This window comes from Nerophis lumbriciformis, linkage group LG30 (genome assembly GCF_033978685.3).
Source record: "Nerophis lumbriciformis linkage group LG30, RoL_Nlum_v2.1, whole genome shotgun sequence".
Lineage (NCBI taxonomy): Eukaryota > Metazoa > Chordata > Actinopteri > Syngnathiformes > Syngnathidae > Nerophis > Nerophis lumbriciformis.
In genome coordinates, this window is record NC_084577.2 from 17,337,407 (window position 1) to 17,359,309 (window position 21,903).

Here is a 21,903-nt window from a genome sequence, read left to right on the forward strand (position 1 = left end):
TTCACTAAACTGTCAGACGTCCCCCTAAAACATGCTCCCAAACCCTGGGAGGTTTTGTTTATGAGATCGTCAAAGCATTGAGACCACACCAAGATCTGTTGTTACCCATAAATGTCCATGAAGGCATCAAGTCTACTCACAGGGGAACATGTTAGTACAATAACAAACTTTTTTGCATCCTATCACTGACATAAAACAACTAATCCAGATTGTAGGATTTTGAATAAAGTTGTTTTTGGACCTGCACCAACGTGGTCTGTCTCCATGCCTACAAAGGGTAAATGTGATTTTATGGAATTTCCACAAATAAAATAAAGTTTTCACAAATCAAAAACTGTTTTATGAACCTAGGGTCTGTGGGATAAACTAGTCCTGATTTGACACATCCAAGTACAGAGGGTTTTGACCTGGACTAAAGTGGTCTACATGTCTAAAAATGGGTTAAAATGGGCATTTACTGCATTTTCACAACTAGATTAAACATTTAACTAATCACAAACTGTGTTTTATGAACTTTCAGGGTCTGTGAGATAACCAAGTCCAGATTTGAGAGCTTTAAATACATTGGGTTTTGATGTGACCTGGACTAATGTGGGCTACATGCCTAAAATGGGTTAAATGTCTATTTACTGCATTTTCACAAATAGAATAAAACATAAACAACATTGCAAATCACATACTGGATTTTTTTTTTTTAATCTTCAAGATTTGTGCGATAATGTAGTCCAAATTTGACACCGTTTAAGTACAGTGTAGATTTGGGATTCATGGTTTTCGGAAAGAAGCCGGATCCTTAGGAGCCGTTTCTTTCAAAGAGCCGTTCAAAAGACTGGCTCGTTATTATTGAGTTTTTTTATGTTTTTTTATCAGACAAGTTGAAAAACTTATTCGGGTGTTACCATTTAGTGGTCAATTGTACGGAATATGTACTGTACTGTGCAACCTACTAATAAAAGTCTCAATCAATCAATCAATCAATCAAAAGGGAAACAGTAGTATCAGTTATACAATAAGATGTAGATGAGGAAAAAAAACATGTGCACAAATATTACTTAGGGATATTCTGAAATATTGGCTATATACAGTATATATTTTTTTGGTTGGTTTTCATTCATTCCATGCTCTGACAGTGACATCCCCAGTTTGAATTTTCCCTCACCTAAAAACATGTGTAGAATTTTAACAATATAGGGCAAAAAATAAGTTAAAAAAATTCAACGCATTAATAGATATAAAAAGTATAAATACAACTATAATTTTAAAAAATAAGACATAATAAAATTGTGAGTACAAAATTGGTGTGTGTGTACGTTTCAACTACTACCCTTATAATAGTTAACCTAAAATATCAAACCAAATAAAAATGTTAAAATAAACAAAATATAATTTTAAAAATGTTAATAAAATCTAAATATTTCTATAGTTTTACAAGTAATATATATATATAGATATAAATGTTTTTGATTAATTCAAATGCAGCTAAGTTTTCTTTGACTAATTTTTCTAGCCCTGTTGCCTGTCAGGAAGTCCGCGCACGTGCAGAGTGGGCAATTTATCGACGCAAAAATGTATCTGTGAATAAAAAAACAGCTTCCAAACAAATGGCTCACATCTGGGAATCGGTTCTCGTTGTTCCCTTAGAGGGGCCTTATTGAGCAAAAACAACTTTTCTTATCTATTGGTACCTGCTGTTGTGTACGTGGGAGCTTCACAAAATCAAACCGGCAATGCAAGGATATTTACAAAATGATCTTGCCTTCCTTCATACTTCCACCAAACGAGCTGTTTGGGATTTGCACAACCTGTGATGTCACCGGTCGAGATAAAGTTCACCGGATTATCTATATATGGTATAAATGTGCTTTGCACGCATCCGCCATTGCAGTCCATCTTGTAGTCAATAAGCTTCTTTTTCTCTATTGTCTTGTCCTCCCCTGTTGCCATTTCTAATACAAAGTAGCATTTAGTTCTTACTTATATCTGTCAGTAGACTCGCTATGGAAGCGCTAAACACTACAACAAAGAGAAGACGTAGTCGAAGTAAATAAGACTTGTCTACAAACCAACGCATTCTGAAGAAATGGTCAGAAAGTGGCTTGAAGATTGTCTGTAAAACATACTCTATGCTACATTTTAACCAAATAACCACCATTACATGTTATGTAGACCAGTGGTCCCCAACCTTTTTTTTGGGGCAGGGGGAATTTTAATGGTAATTTTTATTTTTTTTTTGTCATAAAAAAATACAATCATGTGTGCTTACGGACTGTATCCCTGCAGACTGTATTGATATATAATGTAGGAACCAGAAATATTAATAACAGAAAGAAACAACCCTTTTGTGCGAATGAGTGTGAATGAGTGGGGGAGGGAGGTTTTTTGGGTTGGTGCACTAATTGTAAGTGTATCTTGTGTTTTTTATGTTGATTTAATAAAAAAAAAAAAATAAATAAAAAAAAAAAATATATATATATATATATATATATATATTTTTTTTTCCTTGTGCGGCCCGGTACCAATCGATCCGCGGCCCGGTGGTTGGGGACCACTGATGTAGATCATAAGGAAGTGTTTTGAATGTAGAAAAAATATTGAATATGATCTCTTTAAAAGAGTCATTAATAAGACTCGATTCGTTCGCGAACATCACATCTCTCTTACAGTGGTTTTTGACCGAGACCTGGACTAATGCGGTCTACATGCCTAAACAGGTGTAAATGTGTTTTTATTGGACTTTCACAAATAGAAAGAGGTTTCAGAGATCACAAACATCTTAATACATTATTATTTTTATTTTAAATGGTTCCATTGATGAATCCAGTCCAAATATGAGATTTTAAATAAATTGTATTCTTATGTGGACCTGAACTAATGTGGCCGACAAGCCTCCACATTAGTTAATTGTGTCTTTATAATATTTCCTTAAACGTCTTAAACGTTGTTATAATGATTATTTACACAACATTTTTATGTTTTCGTATGTGCTCTTATTTTGTCGGAAGCTAACTTCCGGTTTCTTATGCAGATGTAATATACAGGGTTTTTTTTGTTTTTGTTTTCATAAACAGACAAATGGATTTAATATTCCTCAAACAATCCCATGTGTTTGAAGTGTAGATTTTCAATTCTAGTTTAAATATTATGTATTACTGATGAAAATTGATCATTGAAAGGCTAAGAATATCATAAATCACTCGTAACTTAGGTGGCTGACCGTAGTACTTAACAGCAATATTAAAGCTAAAGAACCTGACATAAGTGTAGCTTGTTTTATACCACTTATTTGAAGAAATATTGTAAAAACAATTAAATTGTAATATTTGGCAACATATTTAAGCATCACAATTGTTAAATTGGTTCAAAATTACCTTCAGTGGCACACATTAGGAAATCAGCAAGTACAATTTACACCTGTTTACCTGACAAGCCGCCATTTTGAGGAACATCCTGGTATTTTGGTCACATGACAACAAGTTTCCCCATACAGTCGCCCCTCGTTTATCGCAGTTTATTGAAATTGACTATATTCATAACTAGAGCATTAAAAAACCTGTTTACGACTGTATGCCCAAATCCAGCACGCCCTGAAAGGGACAAGCGGTAGAAAATGGATGGATGGATGAATACGTTTTTCAACCTTTAAAATATAGCATTGCTGGCTGAGGCTAAGCCAATGAGTGGCCACGATACTGAACAGTGCACTCTGATTGGTTGAGGAGCCGTGTAAAAGACAGGCTCTTTATTATAGTTCTGTTTTTAAAATGTTATTAAGAAAACAATCACTGGCAGCAGTTATAGATGTGGAACTGGATCATTTAAATTTACACAAATATTACTTTATTGGTGGGAATTATTTAAAAATATTAGCTCTAAAAATATCGGCTATAATTTTATTTTGTTAATTTGTTTTCATTGTAAACAGTACTACCCACATGCTTTTGACTGTGACATATTATTTAGAATTTTCCTTAACCTTGAAATATTTAAAAAAACAAAACATTTTAGCATTATAAAAATACACAAATGAGAATTAATAACCTGCGGTGAGGTGGCGACTTGTCCAGGGTGTACCCCGCCTTCCGCCCGATTGTAGCTGAGATAGGCTCTAGCACCCCCCGCGACCCCGAAGGGAATAAGCAGTAGAAAATGGATGGATGGATGGAATTAACAACATGTATTTCTCTATATAAAAAGTAAGAATAAAAACTAAAATAATAAAGATGTAAATAGAAAAATGTACAGTACGCTTGAACTACTTTACATATCAGAACAAATAACCTAAAAAGATGATACAAATAAATAAATACACAAATAAAAGTAAAAAACATAAATAAAAAGTTAATAAAAATGTTACTGTTTTCTTTCAATCTTACTCATTGTTTGTTCCAGTTGGCAGTTTGGTGACGCTATATCTGCATTTACATAAAAAAATCAAATAAAAAAAATGGCTCACAACTGCTAATCAAATCTTATCGTTCACTTAAAAGAGCCGTTCAAAAGACTTGAATCGTTTGTGAACCTCACATCTCTACACTACTACTGTAGTCATGGTTGCCTTAATGCAGTGGTCCCCGGTACCGGTCCGTGGATCGATTGGTACCGGGCCGCACAAAAAAGAAAAAAAGAAAAGAAAAAGAAAAAAGAAAAAACTTTTTATTTATTTTTTAAATTAAATCATTCTGTTATTAATATTTCTGGTTCCTACATTATATATCAATATAGATCAATACAGTCTACAGGGATACAGTCCGTAAGCATACATGATTGTAATTTCTTATGACAAAAAAAAATAAAAATAATAATAATTAAAATAACCAATCAGAAGCCTGCGATTTTAACGCAGAATGCAATGATTGGTGTTCATAGCTGTCAATCACAGACAGCTCTGCTTCGTGTAGCGAGGGTGTACTCTCTCTCGGCAACGTTGTTTTTTTTCCCACTACTCCGGGCGGGGGGCGAACCCAGGTGTGAGAGGCGAGCGTGCTGACTACTTAGCTAAAAGTCGCGAAAGAGATGTATCCGTGAATGAAATAATTAAAAAAAAATTGGTAGTATTGACATTTTTAGTTCATTTAACCATGTGTATTTGTGAAAATGAGTAATTTTGGTTAAAAATCTGGTAGTATCTGCTCGAAATAAAAAAACATCAGTAATGTAGCTGATAAAGTCACAATATTTGAAGCGCGATGTGGCGAAGAACGACTGTAAGTAATGGGAAAATGGATTTAAGTCAAGTCTTTATTATTAGTTGGGTACTCGAATACCCGTGAATCAGCGAAAGCTGCGAGCTGAGCGAGTAAATATTTCCTTTTTCGACCGTCACGTCTCTTATTATTTACCAATAAAAGATGAAACACATCGAAATGGCTGCTACAGCCTTTAATTTTGGTGTAAACATTTGGACTGCTCCGTTCTACATTAAACGGATGTAATCCCTAAATGGTTACATGCAATATTTTTGTCCCCATCCATCCACTTTAATTAAATCTTTTGTTGTCTGGGTTTTTTTTTTCCAAATCCACTGTACTGCTGTATTGAATAAATCATCAAACCTGTCAAAATATAATGAGTAAAGTGTGTGTGCAAGCTTAGGCTGTACTGTACTGTCTTGGCAATGCGTCAGAATATTGGGAAACAGAACATACTTTGTTTATGTCCTCCCACACCACGACCACAACAAGGACTTCACCAATCCACTTGACATCAAACAAGAGTTAATGGAAACATGTGAATAAAACGATGGCGTCTGGAGAATAAAAAGAGAGCCTCACACGACATTGTCTGGGTAAATGCTTTATATGCAACTGTTGCTTGATCTTTGCAGACACTGTATAGAAAACACTTAGGTAACATTTGTCAAACATTTAAAGCAAGTCTGAGCTTCCAAACAGACTGGACAGAGTAATCAACAGTTTTCTCCCACTTGAACCTGCACACGTCTCTTGCGACCACATTCAGTCTCATCCAACACACACACACACACGTATATATCACTTCTATCAAACTCTCCACTTATGATTCACAGTAGGCTTTATAACACTGTTCCTTTATGGTACGATATATGTCAGCTTGTTTTTAAATTTAAAATATCTATCAACATTTACTCTGTAATATTCGGGAACTGACATATTTGTATTTACATAAGCTTATCAAGTGGGAATCCGACACAATGTGCACGTTTGTACAGTATGTAGAATTAAACGTATGGCTGAACATTTGTTGTAACTTAGCTTGAAGCCTTGTCTGGTTTGTAGGCTGCGTGTGGACCAGCACTGGTTCAACGTTCTTTTTGAAGAAAATCCCCCAATCATCTGCTGACTATAGTACCATTAGAAAAGAATAATCCCAGAAAGCTCCTTGATGGCGTGAGGAGATGTTGGGAGATGGTGTGTAGCATTTTTAACTCCTCATAATTTGGCAGATAGGATGTCTGTCGGAAGGCTCCTTGGTGTCAGCATCGCCCTCAAACTGGGCACAGTACCTTGCTTGTTTGAGGAATTCCTCGTCTCAAACCTATCACGCGACATCCATCGCCTCAACTATTCATCTGGCCTTTTTCCGTTTTCTACGAAGGCTGTTTTGCACACAATCACATACAAACACGGAGATAGAACAGAATCCGGACACATTCATGGCCACACATACTAAATAGGACTTAGACCATGTGGGATGGAAATCGAGGCACGTAATCTGGCAGGCACCAATAAGCCTGGATTTTGGTATGTTTGAAACAGAAATTGGACATGAACGATTGGGATGTCCCAGAGCTTCCGGCCCGTTCAGAACATCTGAAATATCTACCCGGTACCTACGTTCTTCTGCTGCCTTACACCTACTGAAGTACCTTTGTAGTTATTGATTTAAGTACCATCCACACCAGTAGATGTCTTTGCAGGGAAATTATTTTTTGGAGAAGGTACCATAAGGTTTATGAAGTGCTTTCAATGTATAACCTTGTTTGTGTTGATCAAAGATGAAGGCATTCATGCACATAGAATCAATGCCGTCTCCAGAACTCTCGATTGGGGCCTCGAATAGTCAGATGCCAAGCACTGCTGGGTCCTGATAAAGGCTTTCTTAAGACAGGGGTCTGAAGAACAGGGATTGCATTTTGCTTGAAGAACTAAATACAAGTACCTCTGTTTGTGGATGTGGGAAATTGGAATGTAAATATCTAAGAAATGTCTTCAGGGTCGACTTTAAATTTGAAGTTGTATCATCAAGAAGAGAGTCCGCTATTGATGTCCATTGAGAAAGTAATAGGGGAGAATGAGAGAGAGCAGCTAATCTGACCGTCCTTCCCTTCACCCCTTGTCTTGCAAGAATGGGGATCAGGAGTTGTGATGATTGGCAGTTCAACCGTCGTCCGGGGTGGAATCTTCAGGCGTAGACAACTCCTCAGCGAACTCATCTGACGAGCCGCTCTTATTGATGCGCCCGTCGCTGCGCATACTGTGGAAAGTCTTGCGGAAAGCCTCCATCATCGAGTGCGCAAGCTTCTTAGCCTCCAGCTTGCTCTCGCACTCCACCGCGTGGCAGTGCATCTGGAAGGACAGGTCGTCGTTGATCTCCCGATAGATCCAGGCAAATACGTTGGGTCGGACGCTATGGTCGGCTGTGCAGTACGCGATCCTTGCCACCTGGTAGGTGTCCATGGTTACTGAGGCCTCTGCTTGCCCGTCCAGGTGGTGGAGACGTACCTGGAAGGGCCGTATCTCCAGCAAAGAGCCGCCCGATGGGACCATACCCTGCTGTTGAGCGAGGCCACGGTGCTCCACCAGACCAACCACCGCTGACTCTGTGCAGCCGGACAGGAAGTTGGTCCCAGAAACCGTCACCTTGCCCAGGTAGGTCACCTGCAAGAAATGACAAACAGTTTCTAAGACTGATAATGTCCGTGAAGGAAGAAGATTATTCCAATCAGATGGAGTTTCAACTTTTTTCTTTGTAAATTCTAAGGACTGCAGTAAAAGGATTAGTAACATGTCTAAGAGAATATGGAGCTATATACTGAACCAAAAGCTGTTTCAAGTACATTCTAACATGTACTTTTAAAAGAAACAAGACCCAGTGAAAATTATGCATAGATTTTAGATTAAACCAATGACCGACTCGTACACGAGGCAATGTCTAGTTGTGAATGGACAGCTCAAGACAAATTTGCACATGAAGTTGTCCAAAATGTTGAGAGGTTTGAGGATAGAGTCAGTGGTGTTTCGGTGGACAACATCAGCATAATCAGATACAGGAAGTAACTGTGGGTAAATGATTATTTTTCTAACTTGATTGATCTGTAAAACAGCCAGAAATATTCTGACCAATAAAATCAATACAAGCTTTAAAAACACGCTCAGGACCCATTCAAAGATCAAGTTATTTGAATACATTAACTTGCTCTGGTGGAGTTCCATCGCTAATATTAACAAGCAACTGAGCGAACGCCTCATTCAGTCATGTGTTTTGTGTCCCGCCTGCAGGCAAAAAGCAGGGCGCAGCATTGTTGCGGAGGCAGAGCCCTCCTCATCACTTGCTACCCAGTACACAGTACACTGGTCACTTCTCAGCAGTGTTGGGTTAGTTACTGACAAAAGAAAAGTATTGAGAATGTCTCCATGTTAAGAAACTCGACTTCTGGCTTTGCCATGATGTCTTGTTAGTTGTTATAAGAGTAGCGTATGTGTGTGAGTGTGTGGCCCTTTAAGATATGACAGCATGTGAGGTGAGTGACGCCAGTGAGTGAGTGGGCGAGAGAGGTGAGCAAGCGGCAACAGTGAGTGCGTGCAGGTGATCTAGCTTGGTGGATGGCTGCGTCCAATAAAGTCACAAAGTTGCAACAAACCGCCTCGTCATTCACCCTCAGCTGTAAAGACCCACTTCCGGGTAAAGTTAAGGTTGTTAGCCCCGAAGTACATAGGCCCTGGAGGAACGTGTCCCCCGCCCCCCCACACAAAGCACGGCTTTCCTTTTCCTTGTGACACAGAAGGACGACACCGCAGCACTCCAATAAAATACACTCAGATCTTCTGTTTCTAGCCGATACTACATAAAAAATAACGTAAAATAACGCAGTAACGCATCATGTAGTAACGGTAACTGAGTTACTGAATATAAAAAATAACGCGTTAGACTGCTAGTTACCACCGAAAATAACGGCGTTACACTAACGCGTTAGTCCCAATACTTCTTCTCAGTGTCTTTTCTGTGTTTTTTGACAAGGTTTATCCATTTTGCTGACTCAATATGAGTCCCAAAAACTCAACAGGACAGCCTGATTCATTGTTTAAGTACAGTGTTTTATGCCCTGATGTGGGATCTGAGCCGAGGATGTCGTTGTGACTTGTGCAGCCCTTTGAGACACTTGTGATTAAGGGCTATATAAATAAACTTTGATTGATTGATTGATTGATTGAAATACCGTCACAACGTCAGACAAGCAGAAATGCACAAAGCTTGTCTATTAACAGCGGAAGTCACTGCTTCTTCTTCTACTTCCGTTTTCGGTATGTGCTGCGCATGTCAAAATAAAGTATTCCGATTTAAGGTGTGATGCATGAAAATGCACGTCATAACTAGAATATTTTTTCAGGGTCCATGTACACGGTAAGATTCTAATCTGAATGATGATCAGAAGAAATACATTTTGGCTAGTGACAAAAACATACTGATACCTACTGTAGAGCAGAGGTGGGTAATAACGCGCTACATTTATTCCGTTACATCTACTTGAGTAACTTTTGGGATAAATTGTACTTCTAAGAGTAGTTTTAATTCAACATACTTTTCCTTTTACTTGAGTATATTTATAGAGAAGAAACGCTACTTTTACTCCGCTCCATTTGTCTACATTCAGCTCGCTACTCGCTACTGATTTTTATCGATCTGTTAACGCACGCTTTGTTTGTTTTGGTTTGTCAGACAGACCTTCAAAGTAGGATCTATCGCACACCTGCGTTTCACCAATCAAATGCAGTCACTGGTGACGTTAGACTCCGTTTCACCAATCAAACAGAGCCAGGCGGTCACATGATTAACAAGCTTAAGCTTACATGAACTCAACGTCATATTTGAGGAAGCACATCGCGGTAAGTAACGTTAGTAGATATTTTGGCTGTCACCGTAGGCTGATGTTAGCTTCCCTGCTATGAATCACTGTCAAATGTACATCGTGTGGGGACATTTATTAATGCACTGCAGCCTCATAGACAGACAAGACACACACACTCACGCATGCATAGAAACACCAATCAGAAGTGCACAGTGTGTTCCCAGGTGCAGCCCACACCTATCAGTTTATGGTTTGCGTAAAGGCTAACTTGTTATTTTCCTTTGTAATTTCTGCCTACTGAGCCTATGGTGCTGTTAAGTTATTGTGGCTCAATTTGCCTAAAATTTTTTTATGTTAATGTATTATTATTTAATATATATTGTTGTTTTAGTTGCTTAAGAGATATTCCTGGCTCTGAATTTGCTCATTGTTATTTTTATGTTTTTGTGCATTATTTGCAGTGTTGGGACTAACGCGTTACAAAGTAACGCGTTACTGTAACGCCGTTAGTTTCGGCGGTAACTAGTAATCTAACGCGTTATTTTTTTTTATTCAGTAATTTAGTTACCGTTACTACATGATGCGTTACTGCGTTATTTTACGTTACTTTTGATGTAGTATCGGCTAGAAACAGAAGCGCTGCGGTGTCGCGTTCTTCTGAATCTTCCTCTGTCACAAGCCGGAGAGAAGAAAAGAGGCGCGGTCTATGTGTGTGTGGGTGTGGGGGGAGGTGATCCGCGGTTTGATATATGAAACAAACAAAAAAAAGTTGTTGTCACGTTCAGTCCACACACAGCGTGGTCATGGCGAGCGGAGTAACGGAGGAGCTTGAACGCCCCCGCCATTGAATCGGTGTGTTTATAAGTGCAGACTCGGTTGTGCAAAACGAGGGTTTTAAACACATGCTGAACGTGCTTGAACCACGTTACGACATCCCGTCGCGCACCCACTTGAGCAATAAGATTGTGCCAGATCCTTATGAGCAGGAGAAGAAAAAAGTTGTGGATGAACTATCCCGAGCATCATCTGTTGCGCTCATGACAGACGGGTGGACGTCCAGCGGAACTATAAGCGCTCACTTCATCACAGCAGACTGGGAGATGAGAAGACACGCCCCCTCTACGAGAGTCACCTTGCGCAGGTACTGACACAAGCAGTGGAGGAATGGAAGATAAAGATATCCCAGTCACACGTGATAATGCCAAAAATCAAATAATTACAGAGAATGAGGCAGGACTGGGACCACAGATAGGTGCTTTGCACATGTAGTGAATTTGGCATCACAGAAGGGAATCTCAGTCAATAGGATGGAGCGCCTCTTTGGGAGGATCAGGAAGGTTTCTTACTTCCACCCAAGCACAACAGCTGCTCATGTGCTTAAGACAAAGCAAGAAATGCTAAAGCTGCCTGCTCATACATGATGTCCCAACGAGGTGGAACTCCACTTATGATATGTTGGAGCAGCAGGCAGCTATATACTCTGCATTGACCCACAACACCCTGAAGACAAATGTCACCCTGTCTGATGATGATGTGAGAGTGGCAGATGAGGTCCTCCAGGTGCTTAAAAGTGTTCCATCTCTACTGAGCACTGAAACTTCACCATCTGTGTCAATGATCCTGCCACTGAAAACAAGGATTCTACAATCCATGGCTCCAAGTGTGGAAGACAGCAGCATCACTCCAGATGTCAGGCTTTATTTCACTACCTATGTTTCAAGGAAGATGATGTTTCTTTTTATGTTGCACTTAAACTTGTTTTTTATTAATGGTCATTGGTCCAAGTTTAAAGAAAGGAGGAATGCCTTTTTATGTTGCACTGTTTTTCATTCATTATGTTAAAAAGAAAATAAAAATGTATGTCAAGTTGATCAACAGATTGTATTATTCTCCAGTGCAATAACAGTACTGAAATGAAGGCAAAAAGGGCATTAATGGGAGCTTTAAAAAAAAAAGAAGAAAAAAGGAAGTAACTAAATAGTTACTTTTCACAGTAACGCATTACTTTTTGGTGTAAGTAACTGAGTTAGTAACTGAGTTACTTTTGAAATAAAGTAACTAGTAACTGTAACTAGTTACTGGTTTTCAGTAACTAACCCAACACTGATTATTTGTTGCCGTCATCATTAAACGAACAGGTTACTCATCAGTTACTCAGTACTTGAGTAGTTTTTTCACAATATACTTTTTACTTTTACTCAAGTAAATATTTGGGTGACTACTCCTTACTTTTACTTGAGTAATAAATCTCTAAAGTAACAGTACTCTTACTTGAGTACAATTTCTGGCTACTCTACCCACCTCTGCTGTAGAGGTAAGGGTTGGAATCAGTCCAAAATGATGCAGTTTGTCCAAAAGAAGATAAGAATCAACAACAACATTATGTTATGGAAGCACAACAACATCAAAAACTTGTGGTCTCTTGGCTGCTGAGCGATCAAACCTAGTCCCATTTTTTTCCTCTTTAATCTCCTACCCAACGAGAAATCTTTGCCATTTTGCTAAACGAGCGTCTGCAGGGAGCTCTATAGAATACCATAACAACAACACGGCATACCAGGATCGCGGCAGACGGCGCCGATCACGACGGATAAGAAAAGAAGTTCTCCGCACAATTCTTGATGGGAAGGCGGCCAGTCTGAGAACAGCCCAGCAATAATAGCTGACTCGTGCCCTTTCGCCACACTACTCTTTATGGCTTTACAAAAACACACAGAGGAGGGGCCTTTGGCGAGCCGAATACTCGAGTACTTTTCACTCCCTATGTTTACACTTCTCTTGCAAGATTTTATTACATTTGACACTGCGGAGGATGTAAGGATATGACATGCAATTATTACTGCAATTTCACTGTATTACATGATATGACTGAATGATGTATATATTATAATAACATCTGGATTATCTCACCAGTCTTTTTACTGCACTGACAAAACCCCAGTGTTTCCCATACATCAGGGGTGTCAAACTCAAATACAGAGTGGGCCAAAATGTAAAACTGAACAAAGCCGCGGGCCAAGGTTGAACAATTTAATCTTTTAATAGGGACCCAAACAAGTTTTGCATTGAATATTGAACAAGCGAGGCTTAAATAACTTTAGTGACATGCAAAATTGAGTTTCAAATAATAACAATAATAATTTAAAAAATATCAATGGCATATCAAATAAAATTTAAATAAAAATTGAATGCCTCTTTTCTATTTGCAGCCTTCTGAGGTAAATATCAAAATAAACTTTTTCCACAGGCTAATAATACATTTGAAAATAAAATAACAATAATGAATGAATCAAACATTCAAGCCTTGAAGTAGCAAGAGAAAGTGCATGAATAAAACGTTAATTATTGCTCAGTTTGCTACACCGATTTGCTTTAACACTGAATATGGAACAAGCAACGCTTATATAACTTAATAGTGCAAAATCAACTTTCAAAAAACAAACGAAAAAAAATCAATGGTATATTAAATTAAATTTAGATAAAAAATTGAATGCCTCTTTTCTATTTGCAGCCTTCTGAGGTAAATATCAACATTTGGTGGTAGCGGGGGGGTGTATATTGTAGCGTCCCGGAAGAGTTAGTGCTGCAAGGGGTTTTGGGTATTTGTTCTGTTGTGTTTATGTTGTGTTACGGTGCGGATGTTCTCCCGGAATGTGTTTGTCATTCTTGTTTGGTGTGGGTTCACAGTGTGGCGCATATTTGTAACAGTGTTAAAGTTGTTTATACGGCCACCCTCAGTGTGACCTGTATGGCATTCACTTGTGTGTGTGTAAAGGCCACATATATTATGTGACTGGGCCGGCACGCTGTTTGAATGGAGGAAAAGCAGACGTGACGATATGTTGTAGAGGACGCTGAAGGCAGTGCCTTTAAGGCACACCCCCAATATTGTTGTCCGGGTGGAAATCGGGAGGGTTGGCAAATATGAGTATTAGCGGTAAATGTGGTGTTACAGCGGCACCGCCGCTGTATAATACCGGCGGGCCAGCTCTAATGGTAATTTGATATGGCCTCAAAGGCCATATTAAATTACACAGCGGGCCAGAGTTTGACACCCATGCCATACATGCATTTATGTTAAGATCCGTGGCCCGGATCATAGTTTGTTTACGTTTTGTCTCTTGTTGGCTCAGTTGTGTTTCAGCACCCCTGTTTTGTGTCTTCTTGGTTGCCATGGTTATTTATTGTTTTAGTGTTCGGGATGCTCAACTGTTTCCAAGCGCTAATCAGAGAACTATTTAGTCCTGCCTTTTCCCGTCACTCAGTCTGGTTTCCTTCTGTAACGATCGGGTCGCATGGTTATGAGGAGGTCGTTCTCCCAGGATGCAGACGGACAACTCCGGACGAGGCGTGCAGGTCGGAAATTATTTATTAGTATAAATCACACAGGAACAAACAAAGGCGTGCCAATAGCACGGTAGGCAAAGCTTAAAGGCCTACTGAAATGCGATTTTCTTATTCAAACGGGGATAGCAGGTCCATTCTATGTGTCATACTTGATCATTTCGCGATATTGCCATATTTTTGCTGAAAGGATTTAGTAGAGAACATCGACGATAAAGTTCGCAACTTTTGGTCGCTGATAAAAAAGCCTTGCCTGTACCGGAAGTAGCAGACGAGTAGCGTGACGTCACAGGTTGTGGAGCTCCTCACATCTGCACATTGTTTACAATCATGGCCACCAGCAGCAAGAGCGATTCGGACCGAGAAAGCGACGATTTCCCCATTAATTTGAGTGAGGATGAAAGATTTGTGGATGAGGAAAGTGAGAGTGACGGACTAGAGGGCAGTGGGAGCGATTCAGATAGGGAAGATGCTGTGAGAGGCGAGTGGGACCTGATATTCAGCTGGGAATGACTAAAACAGTAAATAAACACAAGACATATATATACTCTATTAGCCACAACACAACCAGGCTTATATTTAATATGCCACAAATGAATCCCGCATAACAAACACCTCCCCCCTCCCGTCCATATAACCCGCCAATACAACTCCAACACCTGCACAACACACTCAATCCCACAGCCCAAAGTACCGTTCACCTCCCCAAAGTTCATACAGCACATATATTTCCCCAAAGTCCCCAAAGTTACGTACGTGACATGCACATAGCGGAACGCACGTAGGGGCAAGCGATCAAATGTTTGGAAGCCGCAGCTGCATGCGTACTCACGGTACCGCATCTGCGCATCCAACTCAAAGTCCTCCTGGTAAGAGTCTCTGTTGTCCCAGTTCTCCACAGGCCAATGGTAAAGCTTGACTGTCATCTTCCGGGAATGTAAACAATGAAACACCGGCTGTGTTTGTGTTGCTGCAGCCGGCCGCAATACACCGCTTCCCACCTACAGCTTTCTTCTTTGCTGTCTCCATTGTTCATTGAACAAATTGCAAAAGATTCACCAACACAGATGTCCAGAATACTGTGGAATTTTGCGATGAAAACAGACGACTTAATAGCTGGCCACCATGCTGTCCCAAAATGTCCTCTACAATCCGTGACGTCACGCGCAGGCGTCATCATACCGAGACGTTTTCAGCACGATATTTCGCGCAAAATTTAAAATTGCACTTTAGTAAGCTAACCCGGCCGTATTGGCATGTGTTGCAATGTTAAGATTTCATCATTGATATATAAACTATCAGACTGCGTGGTCGGTAGTAGTGGGTTTCAGTAGGCCTTTAAGGAGGCTAGCACGGGAGGAATCAAACTATAGAACAATACCGTATTTTTCGGATTATAAGTCGCAGTTTTTTTCATAGTTTGGCCGGGCTCCAGTGCGACTTATATATGTTTTTTTCCTTCTTTATTGTGCATTTTCGGCAGGTGCGACTTATACTCCGGTGCGACTTATACTCCGAAAAATACGGTACTTAGCGTATGGGTTTGCATGGAAGCAGGTAGAAAATGTCGTTAGCTATTGCGTGATGCAAACAAGGAAACCAGACTGTGTGACGGGAAAAGGCAGGACTAAATAGCTCTCTGATTAGCGCTCAGAAACAGGTGAACGTCCTGAACACTAATCAGAGACAGGTGAAAACAGTAAATAACCATGGCAACCAAGGAGACACAAAACAGGGGTGCTGGAACAGAACTAAGCCAACAAGAGACAAAACATAAACAAACTATGATCCGGGCCACGGATCTTAACAATTTACTTGCGACATTCGCTCACTTTTTCATAACGCACACTACACAGTGACGTCAACGTCGAGAAAAATAATCAAACATAGCGTATATCAGACTGACTCGCGCGTAGCATCCATGACAGGGACCAGACACCCGTGTCCGGCTTGGTGCACATGCTTCCCATCTTCCACAGGTGGTGTTTAGTCTGCCCCTGCCAGGGTTACCTCCCACTTTTTTTTCTCCGCCGTTTCTTCAACTGAATGGGGTCTTTTAGAGAGCGCCTGCATAACAATCCGCCAGTCACAAGGTGTGTGGTTTTACTAGCCAGTGAACAGGGAAGAATGTAACACAAATATCAGGAAGTATGAAAAAATAATAATCAACATGGCGGTTTTCACACCACCAAAACATAATGCTTCACTGCCAGTTCTTTGGTCAAATAAAATGCACACAGTGGAAGCCAAAAACCTTTCTGGGCATCACTTCTGTCCAGGGTGTGAACACTCTAAAACCTTTTGGGTGCGTTGGAAGTAGGCAGAGGTGGGTAGTAACACGCTACATTTACTTAAGTAACTTTTTAGATAAATTCTACTTGTTTTAATGAAACATACTTTTTATTTTTAATTGAGCATATTTGAGAGGAACAAACACTACTTCTACTCTGTTACATTGAGTTTCATGTAACGTCATGGTCACATGGTTAGGCGCGGGTCGTTCTCCCAGGATGCAGCAGGAACTCCGGAGGCAAGGTGCAGGTGAGATCATAGGCGCCGGTTCAAAAACGACAAACACATTTTGGAAGAATATTTGCACCGCAACACAACATAAACACTACAGAACAAATCCCCAGAATCCCCTGCAGCACCAACTCTTACGGGACGCTACAATATAAACAAACGCCATTGGTGGATCTACGCCTATACCACGTATAATAGCGTACTATGATTACATCGATATTTTTTAACATCACAAAATCTTCTTCCGTTTTTTTTTGTATTTATATAATTTTTATAAACTCAGGAAATATGTCCCTGGACACATTAGGATTTTGAATATGACCAATGTATGATCCTGTAACGACTTGGTATCGGATTGATACCCACATTTGTGGTTCCATCCAAAACTATTGTAAAGTACCAAACAACAGAAGAATAAGTGTTTATTACATTTGAACAGAAGTGTAGATAGAACATGTTAAAAGAGAAAGTAAGTAAGTAGATTAATAATGAATTTTGTACCACTTGTCCTTAATAATTTTGACAAAATAATAGAATGGAAAATAACACAATATGTTACTGCATACGTCAGCAGACTAATTAGGAGCCTTTGTTTGTTTACTTAATACTAAAAGACAAGTTGTCTAGTATGTTCACTATTTTATTTAAGGACAAACTTGCAATAAGAAACATATGTTTAATGCACGGTAAAAAAATTTTTTGTTAAAATAAAGCCAATAATGAATTTTTTTGTGGTCTACTTTATTTAAAAAAGTACCGAAAAGTACCAAAAAGTACCAAAATACTTTTGGTACCGGTACCAAAATATTGGTATCGGGACAACACTAATACACACACACCGAGCACCCACTGGCAGAAATGTAGATCGCCACCTATGGGTGAGACAATGATTTATTTGCATAAATCATACAGGATACAAAATAAATAAAACTAGCATGCCGATCGCACGGGAAGCAAAGCCAAGGAAGTTAGCGCGAAAGCTTAGCATAAGGAATTAAATAAGTAGACGACGTAACTTGTTGCATCGAAGCAAATAAGACAGACAGACAGTGCCCAGGAGCAGGTGAGCGTCCCGAACACTAATCAGAGGCAGGTGAAACTAATCAGCACCCATGGAAACCAAAACACAAACCCAGGGGTGCTGAAAACAGAACTGAGGTAGTCAAACTAACAGAACAAAACATGATCCGGGCAACAGATCATAACATGTCAGTCCGATCATTGCTTGTATTTAAATCACAATTATTCATAATTATTGATTAAGGCTTGCCAAGACATATTCTTAAGTCAGCGATCTTGCTTCCGTTTTACTGCCGTCTTACAGGCACCGTTTGGAAACAATTAATAGATGTAAATACATATTTACAAAATATTTATGTGTAAAAAAATAATTTCACAAGGTATACATATCTGCTGCTTATAGTCTAAGCGACTAATATATGGAAACATATTTTTTTCTTCTAAAATTTAGTGCGTGCTGCTCTATAGTCCGACCAAAATTAGGTAATATTTTTGACCGCTGTAACATTACACACAGTTTGAACAGTAACACTGTGTTTAAATTCAGGTAAATAAAACACTGTACTTAAAATATGAATCAAATCTTTGGCGTAGCACGAGATAGAGCCCGCGTACCACAGTTTGAGAATTATTGAATGTTTAAATTCTCTATGCCAACACAAGATGTTTGATAGAAAACGCTCAAACATAGAATGTGCTAGCTTGATGATACTTTGCACTGGATTTGCCTAAGACATGCTACTAATTAGCATTAGCAATTTTACATGGCGATTTCGACACCTTCAAATTTGGTCATGAAAACCACAACTAAGATGTGAGTTACAATCAAACAGCTGGTGAGTAATACATAGAATACTTACAGTACAAACACTTTGTAAGGCGCAACAAAAGACAACATTGCCACATTCAACTGAATGACAAAGACTACTTCTTAGCTCGTCAACACACACTGTTGTCTATACACTACTGTCATTTAATGTATTGGAATTGCAACTGCACGCAAAGTCTACTATATAATACTTGCAAATGAGACTCAGATATGTAATAAGAAAAAAAGATATAACAATTGGACAGCAATGTTATTATAATCAGCTAATTTTTATATTACATTAAACAATTAGATTTATTTATTAAAAAATTAACATTCATTAACACACAATTTACCAAAAATTGGTAATGTAGAGTCGGTACTCAACTGGTAAAAGGTAACCATCCGTTACTGGAAGTGACTTTCAATGAATGCATGTCTTATTACTTATGAATGAAAATGTCTAAATTCAGTTGAAAGCTACCATTTGCCAAAATGACTTTTTAACGGTAGTCATGGCCAACGAAAGTAATAATGTTGTCGAAAAGTCATCATGATGAGTGATCCAAAAATGCAACGAGCCAAAGCCGCCGCCCCCACCCAAGGCTGGACCGTATCCATCGTACGGCCAGAGTTTGATATTGAATTTCTTGTTTAAATTGTCGTCATTCATCTGCCTGCAGTGAGAGACTTCCATTCACAAAGTGAAGGCCAAAATAAAGGGGACCACAAAAATTGTCATTACTGGCGTTATTTTAACACAGAATCTCATGATAGATTAAACATATGTTTCTTATTGCAATCAAAGATCAATTTGGGCATTAAATAAGATAGAGAACATACCGTATTTTTCGGAGTATAAGTCGCACCTGCCGAAAATGCATAATAAAGAAGGAAAAAAACATATATAAGTCGCACTGGAACCCGGCCAAACTATGAAAAAAAACTGCGAAAGTCTATTTTGCGAAAATAATATTACCACAGAGTTGAGAAGGAGCAAAGATCTTCAATATTTGTGCCACGCCGTCCTTGACACATTGCAAGTGGTGCTCTAGTTTTTTTTTTAATGCATACTAGTATAGTAAATAATAGTCCGCTTACCACTATTTCGCCCACAGAATCTGATGAACACCCATTCAAAAAGCACCAACAATACTCCATTTACATTTCGTGACTTGAATATTAACCAAGTATTAGTGATATTGTTATTATAAGCAGAAATTTGCGTCCTTTCTGATTTCAATGCGTAAAAAGACACAAAAAGTGTGTTAATTCCAACAGTGCAAACTAATTAAATTAAAGGAAATATTATTTATGGGTTATACTTGTGTAGCGCTTTTCTACCTTCAAGGTACTCAAAGCGCTTTGACACTATTTCCACATTCACCCATTCACACACACATTCACACACTGATGGCGTTAACCACGACCCATCAGGAGCAAGGGTGAAGTGTCTTGCTCAAGGACACAACGGACATGATTAGGATGGTAGAAGCTGGGGATCGAACCAGGAACCCTCAGGTTGCTGGCACGGCCACTCTCCCAACGGCGCCACGCCGTCCTTGACACATTGCAAGTGGTGTTCTAGACTTTTTTTTTAATGCATACTAGTATAGTAAATAATAGTCCGCTTACCACTATTTCGCCCATAGAATCTGATAAATACCCATTCAAAAAGTGCCAACAATACTCCATTTACATTTCGTGACTTGAATATTAACCAAGTATTAGTGATATTGTTATTATAAGCGGAAATTTGCGCCCTTTCTGATTTCAATGCGTAAAAAGACACAAAAAGTGTGGTAATTCCAACAGTGCAAACTAATTGAAATGAAAGGAAATATGATTTATGGGTTATACTCATACTTGCCAACCCTCCCGAATTTTCCGGGAGACTCCCGAATTTCAGTGCCTCTCCCGAAAATCTCCCGGGACAACCATTCTCAAGAATTTCTCCCGATTTCCAGCCGGACTTAAGGCACGCCCCCTCCAGGTCCGTGCGGACCTGAGTGAGGACAGCCTGTCGTCACGTCCGCTTGGCCAACCAAAAAGTAACCACAGAACACTAGTTCTGTGATTACTTTTTGGTTGGCCAACGGTTTACATTGTATTGCGCAACTACGTAACTACATCACCTCACCTGGTTATTGACTCCAACCCAGAATATTACACTGCCCATACCTACGCTCCTTCAAAGGCTGTGCTACTGGCTGCAAAGCATTGCACTTTCAAATACAACAGTGAGTAGATAAGAGTGTTATGTGTGTATATATGTGTAAATAAATAAACACTGAAATTCAAGTGTTTATATTATTTATATGTATATATGTATATAATAAAATACATATATATATATATATATTGCTAGATTTCACTGAAAGTCAAGTATTTATTCTATTTATATATATATATATATATATATATATATATATATATATATATATATATATATATATATATATATATATATATATATATATAAGAAATACTTGAATTTCAGTGAATTCTAGCTATAAATATACTCCTCCCCCTTAACCCCGCCCCCCCCAAATCTCCCGAATTTGGAGGTCTCAAGGTTGGCAAGTATGGTTATACTTGTATAGCGCTTTTCTACCTTCAAGGTAAACCATACTTGCCAACCTTGAGACCTCCGATTTCGGGAGGTGGGGGGAGAGGGGTGGGGTGGCCATGGTTGGGGGCGTGGCTAAAAGGGGAGGGGTATATTTACAGCTAGAATTCACCAAGTCAAGTATTTCATATATATATATATATATATATATATATATATATATATATATATATATATATATATATATATATATATATATATATAAGAAATACTTGACGTTCAGTGAATTCTATATATATATATATATATATATATATTTATTTTATTATATATATATTTTATTATATATATATATATATATATATATATATATATATATATATATATATATATATATATATATAAAATAAATACTTGAATTTCAGTGTTCATTTATTTACACATATACACACACATAACACTCATCTACTCATTGTTGAGTTAAGGGTTGAATTGTCCATCCTTGTTCTATTCTCTGTCACCCTTTTTCGAACCATGCTGAACACCCTCTCTGATGCATTGCTGTGTGGCACGCACAATAGTGCTTTCATCAAA

At 38.8% G+C, this 21,903-nt stretch overlaps 1 protein-coding gene across 1 annotated transcript in view; it reads right to left on the reverse strand.

The window, feature by feature from the left end:
* Positions 1-5,777: 5,777 nt before the first annotated feature.
* pid1 (phosphotyrosine interaction domain containing 1) overlaps positions 5,778-21,903 on the reverse strand; it is a 90,353-nt gene continuing 74,227 nt past the window's right edge. Inside the window, exon 3 of the mRNA XM_061925681.1 lies at positions 5,778-7,856. Coding sequence (XP_061781665.1) covers positions 7,356-7,856 — 501 coding nt within the window. The 3' untranslated portion in view covers positions 5,778-7,355. The remainder of the gene's footprint in view (positions 7,857-21,903) is intronic.